This window comes from Sander lucioperca, chromosome 9, assembly GCF_008315115.2.
Source record: "Sander lucioperca isolate FBNREF2018 chromosome 9, SLUC_FBN_1.2, whole genome shotgun sequence".
NCBI lineage: Eukaryota > Metazoa > Chordata > Actinopteri > Perciformes > Percidae > Sander > Sander lucioperca.
The window spans coordinates 38263737-38275676 of NC_050181.1; the positions used below are offsets into that span (position 1 = coordinate 38263737).

The 11940-nt window shown below is 40.1% G+C and overlaps 1 protein-coding gene and 1 long non-coding RNA gene across 2 annotated transcripts; both read left to right on the top strand.

Moving 5' to 3' along the window:
- The first annotated feature begins 219 nt into the window (after positions 1 to 219).
- Positions 220 to 1788, top strand: LOC118495884. Its single transcript, XR_004898324.1, has 2 exons — positions 220 to 389; positions 421 to 1788. It is a non-coding gene; the product is annotated as an uncharacterized LOC118495884 (long non-coding RNA).
- Positions 1789 to 7745: 5957 nt separating this feature from the next.
- Positions 7746 to 11558, top strand: camk2n1a (calcium/calmodulin-dependent protein kinase II inhibitor 1a). The gene is made up of 2 exons (XM_031281264.2): positions 7746 to 8259; positions 8924 to 11558. Exons 1-2 carry the CDS (start codon positions 8091 to 8093, stop codon positions 8992 to 8994), a joined length of 240 nt encoding a protein of 79 aa, XP_031137124.1. The 5' UTR covers positions 7746 to 8090; the 3' UTR covers positions 8995 to 11558.
- Positions 11559 to 11940: the final 382 nt, after the last annotated feature.

Genomic DNA, 11940 nt, shown 5'->3' on the forward strand with positions numbered 1-11940 from the left:
TTAATGCATGTAGGAACTGACAGGATAACATTTCACTGGAATTGTATTTTATATGATTTCATGTGACAAATGATTGGATGATTGATTTTATTAATTAATTATTAATTTTCTTTTGACAAAATATAAACATTTTTTTGCAAACCACAAGGGCAAATATTAACAGAAATGGATCTTAATGATACATTTTTACAAATTTTCCCCTTTTTTTCTGTGTTTTTCTGTTAGACTGTGGGCATGTGTGCTGCTGCCACAGCTGCTACCAGGCTCTTCCACACCGCCGATGCCCTATATGCAGACAGGATATCAGCAGAGTGGTGCCTCTCTACCACGTCTAAGGCCCCTGTGGGGCTTCAACGCCATACAAACTGTACCAGCGTTACACCTCAAAGGTCTAGAGAAATTCTCCCCCTGCAGTCTAAGTGATTACTGTAGGTTTTTCAACAGACAATTTGTAGGCATTCACTTAACCTTCTCAAACCTACAGTACAGCTTTTTCTGATACGACAGATACTGCTGCTCCTTTGTCTACTACCATTTTTACAGTAGCCCTTTCCTCGTTTAACTTTTACATACACATAGAAGGGTTTCTCAATTTCTGCATCATGTCAGAACCAGTGTCCTCACCCTCAGTCTCTATAGACCTAATCACTGTGACGTCGCGCAAACACATCAATCACTTCCAAGTAGACAACTGGCTGCTGATTTGAATTTTTAGGCGAAATCGGCAAACTTGTTTATTTCTGTTGTCATTTTCAACCGTAACTGTAACATTTAAAGATATATATTGTAAAACACGGAGGTTTGACGTTTCTGATGTGTTTATTTTCTGTACTGTGTTGCTTTGCTAGCATCTTTGATAAACCAAATCTAACGTCACGAACAGCAACATCTCACCGCCGGTCAGACTGACTGTTTGTTTAGTGTTGACATATGAAAGCATCAAACATGCGTTTTAGGTGAATGAGATGAGTAACATCCAATTGTTCCTCGTCCCTGATTGGTCATTCTATGGAATACTGTAGATGCAGGTATTGTAAACAAACATTGCGATTCTTTTATTATTATACATCCATGGATTGGGTCTATAGAAAACAGTTCAAGCCCTCTGACGTTACCTTCCTGGTACTTGGTGCAGGTTGAGTTTTTGCTGACCCCGCCTTCTGTCACTCTAGCTGGACAGGCAGGGGATGTCGTCAGGCGGACAGCCCTGCATGGGACAGCCAGAAAGACTGGCCTCTACCACCGGCCATTCCGGCTTTTTACTTTGGTCGCTTTCATCCGCCTGGGCTGTAGCATCCTGGTGCTTGGTCCACCCAGTCTGCAATCTTACTGCTGTAAAGAATAAAGATTTTCTTTCAAGAACATACTGTATGTATAAAATAATGTGAATTGTAAGGATAATGTGCAAACACTTTGTTCACTACAGAGTTTCAGTGAGGTATTTTATCTGTAATTGTATTTAAGAAATACAGGGAGATGAAGTAATTAGAAAAAGGTGTACAGAGATGTTTATTTTCCTACCTGTTAGTTCTGTGCCTTATGGTAATTTATATTGCTGCTACTGTCTTAGTGTGATTAAACTGTGTATCTGAATAACTTAAGTCTGGTCAGAAGATTTCAACGTCTTTCAGTTACATATTTGAGTCACAGGAAGTTATTGAAGCAAAGATACATTTATTGCCAAGACGAAGTGATTCATTAACGAGTTATTAATGTACTAAAAACAGGTGAGAGTGTGAAATGTTGGATAGTTGAAACAAAACAATAAAGCATCACTCTTTGAACCAATTTTGTCATGTATAGCTGTACTCACATCACCCACTTTGTTTTTAGAAATGGAGCGGTAATACAACTTCAAACGTTAGAATACAGATTTGGTTGGGGCTATCATGAAATACTGCGGTATGATCGGTCTGTATGTACAGATCTTATATGATTCAAAGGTTTAGCATCTCTTAATGATCCACAGACATCTGAACTGCAGCTGTTACATCAAATGGCTGCTGCTCCTCTTAAAACATTAGGAATGGAGTTCAGGTCTGAATAGATACACGTTTCACAGGACTTTCAAGATGATATGAATTCATGATTGATCTTATTTTTCCATAGGCACAAATCCTTGTTGACAGCACCTGGGGTCTGAAAAGACTTGGGTGTAGTTAGTCATCAAGCTTACTATTTGTGTCATCTCTAGCAAGCAGTGAGGAGATATGGAGAAGGGTGGATAGATGAAATCTTTAGCACAGAAAGGGAAAAACTAATAGGTGTGGGAGGTGGTGCAAGGTGAAGAGTGGGGCATAAGGCCTGAGTGGGCGTGAAAAAGGAGCAGGTGGGGGACACCGGATGTCATAAATCTTCCTCTGCTGTCACAAGGGTTCACTTTGACAAATTCTTCATGAGCTCTCTCAGCAGAACAGCAGCTGTGGCTCTCGAGGAACAGACTATTACTGTAGCACTCACAGACCTCTTAGGGCATGGGGGCATTTGATATGTTTAACTAATAATTGAGAGAGTAAAAAGACACAAGAGATAATTTTACATGGGCATTTGGAGAAAGTGAGTGCAATGGGGAAAAAAACTAATTTATGCACAGTTCATATAGAGATAAAAGCTCTGAAATATAAGTAATTGTTTTTTCCTTCACTGTCTTTGTCCATTGCCACAATTACTTTAGGCTTAATTTAAGCCTATTTCAGTAGATCTGAATTATGATAAAAAAAATTGGTGCCTCTACCACTAGGTGTCCATCTTTCTTCACTTGAGGTAGTGAGATACACACTGTACTGGCTGACAGTGAAGGAGGACATTGGCTCCAGTAGACAGTTTCTAAGTCACATGCAATTAATGTGCACTGTGATACCCTGTTTAATCCATTCTGAAAGCTGACAAACAATTTAGATGATATGATTATTCTCTAATTGGCTGTGCTTCATGGGTGTAGACCCTGATTAGTGGTGATGAGGGTGCAGGCAGAGGTGGTTAATTTCAGTAAAATCGTATTTATTGATTTAATGGCAGCATTAGATTGGCTAGTAATTATCATATTTTTATATTGTCAAATTTGAGTCGTGTTTAGTGTTAATTATCAAGTGCATGCTAAAAAGCTAAACTAAAGTGGTGAACATGGTAAACATACATGCTAAACATGAGCATCTTTACCATGTAATTGTGAGCATGTTAGCATACTAGTGTTAGCATTTAACAGTACTGTACAGCCTCATAGAGCTGCTAGTATGGTTGTAGAATCTGTAGTTTTGTCTCAAATTATGTAGTCAGACGGAGCAATGGTTTTAGTAATAGTAATTGATTTTTTTGTGGTACAAAATGTACAAATGTAGTATTATCCTGTTTTGTTTTTATTGTTATATTATAATTTATTTCATTGTACTTTATTTATTTCTTCAGTAAGCCTTACGTCAGTAAGCCCAGACAAACTACAGCAGATATAGAGTGTAAAATGAAAATGGCATAGCTCCAGATCTGCACAAAAAGTTTTGATAAATCTTTGAAATTCTGACACACCATGACCTTTGTGCTTGTGCTCCTGACAGGGAGCGGCGGAGTGGAGGGGGCTTTTGTAACTTTGGCATTAGCAGACACTCGACAGACAGCAGGAGGAAAGGTAGAGATGCGGCATCTCAGGAGAGAGAGCCATCCCAGCGTGCTATAGTCCCTGATGCCAATTACCGCTGTCACCCATCTGCTTTGGGCATGCAGTGAAACGTGGGATAAGTGACCTACTTTGTGACAGTAGTGTGACTGCAGTGCTTCTCCTCTCATCAACAAACCCAGCGCTGAGGAGAGGCAGACATGGATGGTATCATACGGAAATACACCCTGCTTAGATATTAAAATAAATCTGTTTGGCCCTTCAGTTTGAGCAGGGTGCAGTGTTTTTACAGAGCTCATTCACCCAACCTAGGGTTCTGAATACAGCAGTACTGTAAATCTAACGGAAGAAAGGGAACCCATCCAAATTGTAGGTAGAAGGTAGAAGATGTATTTCAACTCTATTCCATTCTTTTTTAATAGCCTACACTTCACACCTATAAAATCTAGGACACATGGACACAGATTTAGATCCTTTACTTAAGATAAAGCAGCAATGACACTTAAGTAGAGATCCAGACATATTGTCAAGTAAAAGGTACTCATTATGCAGTATGGCCTGTCAGCGTTATATCATGATGTTATTGGATAATTATTATTGTGCATTAACATGTAAGCAGATTTTTAATGTTGTGGCTCATCAAGGTGAAGCTAATATTAACTGCTTCAGATACATGTGTGTAGTTTAAACTGTAACAATGCATTACATTTTATAAACTGATCATTGTTTTGTATGAAAAATAGTGGTAATATGTACAATATTCTCTCCAAAATGTAGTAAAGTATAGGTATAAAGTAATATATAAAGTAAAGAACTAGGCTACCTTAACATTGTAAATACAGTATTTGAGTAAAAGCTATCCTTTAACAGTCCTTACACTTCCAAATACAACAAATTAAGAAATGTAGGAACTTGATTCTTAGAACAGAACTTGGTGACAAGTTTTAATTAAAGAACACGGAACACTTTGACCAACCTATGATCCCAGCTTTGGCGTCCCCTGTGACAGAGGTGCGGGAGGCGGGCTGTACAGCGATCCCGCTGGTCTGCAGACTACAGCTGTGATCATTTCTATCTCAGCTGTGTGCTCACTGGTCCAAGGGTAGGAGCTCTGCAAATGTTTCCATAATCCATTGGAGGATGTTTATGCGAAAGAGAACAAACAACATCATGTTCATGATATGGAGAGCAAATAATAGGCCTACACGGTACTTTTATTTAGTCCATGACTGCATATGGTGTGTGTCTCTCCTCTTTCTCTTTGCCCTCTCACTTACATTTTTAGTTTTCCTGAAATACATACACACACACACACACACACACACACACACACACAGACACACACACACACAGACACACACACATACACACACACACACACACCCTAAGAGCTAATACTCAGGGGGATTGATCCTGACGTTTAGCTCTACGCTTGTTATTGGGTTTTTCCTAAGCTAGTGCGTATAGCCTACACGATGTGTGTGTGTGTGTGTGTGTGTGTGTGTGTGTGTGTGTGTGTGTGTGTGTGTGTTAAGTTCAGCAGAGCCTGGTCTGCTCGAGGGGAGAAGGTGAGTGACTCAGCATAGTGATTAATTTATAATTGGAGGCAGTGCTTCGAGAGCACACACACACACACACACACACACACACAGACACACTCTTCTTAAGGGTGGGGGCCCTTGTCAGAGATGATGTGACTGATTGAGTGAGCCTGATCATTAAGAACTGCTGCCTGCTAAAGAGGCAGAGATGGAGAAAGAGAAAGAATGGGACAGAGAAGGAGAAATCACAGCATGTGGACTGAGAGAGATCAATTGAACTAAACAGAGGCAACAAAATGAGGAGTCCTTGCACTTAAGCGGACTGGGTTTAACATTATGTATGAGGCGTTGTATTGTTAGGGGAAGGGGTAAGAAAGAGTGGCATCCAGTTGGTATAACACATGCTTATTTTTTTTTCCTAAATAGTAAACATGAAGCAGCACCTGGTACCATGTAGGGCAGCAGGTCAGATTTTTCCCCACAGCCTCCAACTGTGTCGCTGACTGATGACGTCATGTGAAACGACTGCATGAATCAACTGCTGCGCTTGTTGACAGCTAGAGGCTCCAGTTTATTGGGCAGGAGGAGCTTTGTGAGTGAAAAGCCCTGGGGAATTAAATTTGGATAGAAAGGCAGATTTAACGATCTCTATTGCATTATATAGCTTTATACATTGAGTGTGGATCCATGAGAGAAAAATCTGAATTGGAAATAGTTCTGTGACTGCTTTTTCCATGCATGGAAACAAACATTTTGGGTCAACCTGCCTCCAAATAAAACATGCAGCCAACATGCTTGTCTTCCTAGTAAACTAGTGGTTCACAGAAAGGCTCTCGAGACTCAGTAATGTGTTTTACAGAGGGTTGTATGGGCCATGTTTCTGTGGGAAGCCAGCCAGCAGGCTTTCGCTTTGACTCTGCGTCCGCCCAGCATCTTATCACCGCAGGAAATCCAAAAGCATTTCCAACAGCACTGATCTCAAAAACTGTCAGCTGGTCGCTTTCACCAGTCAGCCATGCAGACTTGCTGCTAAAGCAGAGGGACACTGCTTCAATGGCAAGGTTATTACATGTTTATAGACAGGTCAGCTGGCCCGAGTTGTTAAAACAGGTTCGGTCCAAAAATAGGCTTTCACTCAGCTCATTGTTTTAGATTTTTATGAGACACCATATGCTGTGAGCAGGGATGTAACACAGGCTGCAACAAAACTAACGCAGGGAAGAATGACGTAATTTCAAGTGCAGCTAATGTATAAATTATACTGGCTCTGTCCATGGTGCTGAAATGAGATATTCACATATGTTCTGCTGACACAACCAGGACCATATTATATACAGTATTTCTCTATTTTCTAGTGTCATAATGTAAAATCTAGGAAGTTTATTTTTCATGCTTCTTATTGTGTATAATAAATAATCAAAATCTATCGATCTATTGTATTTTAATGTCTCTATTTTTTGAGGGTTACTTCTCTTATCAATACAATTATGCATCTGTCCTTGCATGTTCTTTCGCTGCTGTGACACTTTGAAGGGCCACTCCAGTCATTTAGTATTTCACTTTCATAATGTTTGGGAGACTCGGAAGGTGCTAAAAAGTTTTAGTTAAAAAGCCTAAATCTTACGTTTCCCATAATGCAGCCAACTTTGTAGTTTCTAAAACCAAACTGAGACAATGACATCATCAGGGTTAATTTACTTTGGAACGCTCCTCCAGACCCACAGAGGACATTATATACAACTACATACTCAACATTAGTAAACTGACCTCTACTGTACATTATGTGCATAATCAGTAGAGTGGAGCACCCCTTTAATTTTCCTGTGTGAGATTAATGAAGTATTATTTTATCTTTCCTGCATACATTTGACCGTATCTTATTTTTTTAACATTTTGTTATCTTATCTTATAAAATAGACAGTAACTGGTGTCCTTGTCTCTGATTCTGTTTGAGCCTACACATGTCTGTATGCTGTACTACTATCAATGGTGGAAGAAGTACATATTTTATAAGATCATCACGTTTAGTCTGTAAAACCTTAATCTGTAAAGTAGCTGTACGATAAGTAAAAAGTACAATATTAAAAAAACAAGTATAAAGTTACATAAAATAGAAATACTCTAGTACAAGTACCTGAAAATTGTACAGTATTGGGTAAATGTACTTCGTACTTACACCAGTACCATGCAAAGAAATAGCCTGAGAGTCTGTTTATGACTTGACTTTATAGTCCTATGGTATATCTTGGAAAGAAAATGATAATGGGGCTATTTTGTACGCTACAATCGGAAATATAACTCTGAGGTATCCATTTATTTTACCATACACACCACGTTTCTACATAATGGTGCATTTTCCTTAGAAATCGTAAAGAACAGCCAAGCCTGAAACCTGCCTCAGTATGGGGCCTTCACTTGTGTAATTTCATCTCTCGCCTGTTGATGTCACTCTTGCTCCTCTACCACTCCCCCCCCCTCCCCCAACACACACACACACACACACACACACACACACACACACACACACACACACACACACACACACACACACACGCGCGCGCGCTTCAAACCCGGATGGATGACTTCACCGTTCTGCCTGGGTTTCCTTTATGATCCCGGGATCTCCCACTTCCCTCACCAGACATCAGCCAGCAACACAGGCGAACACAACACTCTCCGCCTCTCTCTCGCTCACACGCCGTCTCTCCCTGCAGCTGCAACACATCCAGAGAGCACAGAGAGACCCCAACAACACCCGGACCTGAGACGCTGGTGGCCCCTAAAGGATCCCAGCAGGAGCAACACACCAACCGCTGCAGCTTGCACACACACACACACAAAAAAGGGGATCTACGGCTTTATTGCGCATATAAAGCCACTGAGGAAGACTTTTATCTACTTTTTAATCTACGCTGGTGATCCTTCTCCGTCGTGCCACCATGTCCGAGGTGCTGCCATACAACGAGGGGAAAATGAGCGGCTACGGGGCGGACAGCGAGGTCAGCCAGATGTCCTTTAGTTGCGGACTGCAGGACTCAAGCGCCTTTTTCGCTGCGTCGCAGGCGAAAAGACCCCCAAAGCTGGGACAGATCGGCCGAGCCAAGCGAGGTAAAGGATGGTTAAATAAAGAACTTGGCATGTTGTCACAATAACTGATACATTGGGCAGAATGATTTACGTGATAGAAAATGTGCTAAATATTTTGGGAACTATAGTGAGTTTGTTGTGATGCTCTACACATTGTTATTCATATAATATCTTTTCATTTATAGTGATGTTTCTAGAATATTATACACAATTTTTGATATTTGAAAATGCACCACAGGATAGGATACTTCTTTATTACACGAGTCTTGCTGTCGACGACGACATTTCAATTGTTTACATACATTCACGAGACATGTTCTCCATGTAAGGACACACCCCATGCTGTACCAATCCAAACCAAACAATAGGTTTAAACCGTAAGGATGAAAAGCCTGGCTCGTCGCCATTACCGGGAATGAGTGCGCGTACTCGAGGTCGGGGATTTGCAATAGTGCTTTAATTTATTAATTTATTCACCTGCAACCCGCACTACAGTCACATTTTCTCTCACTTGCAAAAGCTTTATTTAGTGCGCAATTTCCCCTTCTACTATAGGCCATACATAAGAATCAATTGACCTTATAATAAAACACAATGAACTCACTATTTGACTGGGATATTAGGCTATAGAAATGCCCTGCTGTCCCGGTCTCAGTAAACACCCTCTCCGCTTGTCTCTCCACAGTGGTCATCGAGGATGACCGAATAGACGAGGTCCTGAAGGGGATGACAGACAAGTCTTCACCCGGCGTTTAAACGTGACCGACGCCTTGCGGACTTTTTCATTTTGATGACCGATTTGAAGCACTTGTCGGCTGTGCATGTTCGAGGATTGCAGGAGAGAAACGACGGCACGAAGCGAAGCTGGGGTGACTGACGAAAGGCAACGAAAAAAAAAGGCAACGAAGAGGGGAAATGGAGAAGGCTAATGGAAGAGAAATGTGGAAGAAAGTGATGAAGAAAGAAGTGGAGAGAGAGAGACTCTGGAAAAGACCAAGATTTATCATGGGATTGCTGGCAATTCTCCAAACGAATCCCGATTGTAACTACTGTTGCGCAGCAAGATGTTGAGATGGCGGACACCGCTCTGTATCTCAACCTCTGCTGACTTTAATGATGGATGAACTTGTCATTACTTCACGACCATCTCTTGTTCCTTTCCAACAGCGCTGTAAGCAACACCATACTGCAACTGGAGGCTGAAGCTAAATCCCAGCACTATTTCAATAAGTTGTACAGTACAGTAGGTAGGCTAAGCTCTCAGATGCCCCCCCTTCCCCTTCCTTTAGGCTTCGCTTTGTTGATTCAGTCAGCGACGGTGCATTCAAGGGAGCTGTCCTTTCAGCACTGGTCCAATGCATTCCTGTTGCTGCTAACGCTTTTTCAAAAAACAGACCAACCAAACTCTTGAGTCTGCTGAATAGAGGAGACCCATTGTATGTAAAACATATATATCCGAGGATGGTGCAATGTTAATATGTTCTGTAGTAGAAGCCCTGTTTGTTTTTGGCCCTTAAAGAGCATTAGGCCACAGATTAAACCTGAACCACAGGCCACATTCTTCTTCTTCTTCTTCTTCTTGCATTACCCATCAGTGGGGTTAAAGGTGCAGCTTGGCACCTTCATGTGGCTGATTTACACCTGCACATGTCTTTTTTCCCCCTCTCTATTTCTTCTTTTTTTAAATTTTTTTTTTGCATTTTCAAATGCTCAGATATCTACAGAGGCCAGCACAGTTGTGGAGATTATAGTAAATGTTTAAAATAATAGTCATGAAATTGATGGGAAAAAATTATATTTCCATTATTTGGTTATTTCAATTTTGCAATCATTCGTGTTTTGTCCTCTATACGTTTTTTTCTCCATCTCTTTGCATGAACTTTCACTCCGGTGCCAACGCAGGTGCCACTTCTCTTACCTTGGCACGCTTCTTTTTAACAAAAGTCATATTTGTATTTTTATATCTAAATCTTTGTTATTTAAATGATATGCTAGTCTATCGTCTTACAATTCATCAACAAAAATATTTCTACTTCAGAGAGGATATACAGAATGAGACGAGGCTTCATGGAGGCGAAGCTACGTAAGATTTTGGTGGACTGGTTTCATTCTATATCAGAGGTCGGGCGTTTTTTAAAGACTAACTGAATGTGTCTGGGGTTTTTGCACACATCAATGTTAAACTATTATTAAGAAATCGTATACTGTGACTTGAGCTTCGTTGATGAATTTGTTAGAAAATGGCAGTTTTAGAGTATATTGCACTGTTTACGAGTATCCTCAAATAACACGTTGTTATTTGACCGATTTTGGACATTACAGTTTTTTTTTTTTAATTTTGTTTATTTTGTACCATTATTTTAAAGAAACTGGATATGGTTTGTTGTGCATGAAACCTTAATATTTTCAACAATGAAACATCGTTTTATGAAGCAAAAAAGCAGCAAAAATGTCATGACATTCTAAGAATGAGTCATTGTATATTATGATGCCATTTTCACTGTATTTGGTGAATTAATAAATGGTGAAAGAACATGTTAATGTGATTCTTTGGTATGGCTTTTGTCCCAAGATATTTCTTTTTTATTAACAATTCAATAGAAGATGACAAACAATTGGAACATCAAAGTTAGTTCTGTGAATAAAAGTCAAGGAGAAAAAAAACAACACAGAGCACATCACCTCAGCACAGTGACTGTGAGTAGCATACCTTTTTTTTATTGAGAAACAACAGAACATACTGTACATGTAGCATTGGAAAGCAAAAGTCTTAAATATATATATATATATATTTGCAGCTTTTGGACTCGGTAGCCATGACCTCAGGGACAGTAAATACTGATCCTTAATTAAAGAGCGGGTAAGGAACAGTCATCCATCCGTTAAGCTGTTAAATAGCTCCATGCAGGCCTATACTAGTGAATGTATTAAACCACAGACCCCTGGGGAGCCACAACTGGCCACATGGTCATCTATCAAAGTCTACATGTGCAGTGTTCTCATACAGTAGCTCTCACACACAGCCTATAGCAGGCCTGTACACTCTCGCCATAAAAACCTATATCATGCACAAAAATCAACTGTTCTGTGGTGAAGTTTTGCCCACCGTACCCACACACAATGGCAGAAACTGGACATTTTAACCATTTTTCTATGACGTTTTGTTGGCTTTTTGCTCGCTAGTTTCCACATACTCTCAATCAAACAAAAAAATGGTATGAAGGTGTTAAGCGATTCAGGTCGATGGAAAACTTCAGTCAAACTAACATACTGTACCTATAGGTAATATGTCTCTGTGACAATAAACTTACTAAAGATCAGCATTGCAGCCATTTGTTATTCTATCTTTCTAAACATAAATATGTGGCTATATCTTTTTGTTGTTGTAGCAAATCACAATTTCAGTTTTTTTTAACATTAGCTGAGCGACTCCACAATCATTCCAAGTAACCGCTGGTAACTGCAGAAAAAAAAAAAAAAAAAAAAACCCTGAGGTGCAAGTACCCTGGCTAGAAATCACTAGTTCATTACATCCACAGATGTGTGAAATTAGGTGAATCTGTCAGGTGAAGAAAATAAATACTGTACTACACTATTTGCCAACAGTGTCAGTCAGAAAATGGTGTCAGTTGATATCCCCCCCCCCGCCTCTTCCACTGGTTGTACACAAAACTGCACAGCATCAATAGAAATTAATTTCCT

Bases quoted from the DNA above. Each gene is read 5' to 3' on its own strand.
- camk2n1a (XM_031281264.2), top strand. From the start codon at position 8,091: ATGTCCGAGGTGCTGCCATACAACGAGGGGAAAATGAGCGGCTACGGG. The intron at 8,260-8,923 runs GTAAAGGATGGT...GTCTCTCCACAG, and splicing joins GATCGGCCGAGCCAAGCGAG to TGGTCATCGAGGATGACCGA.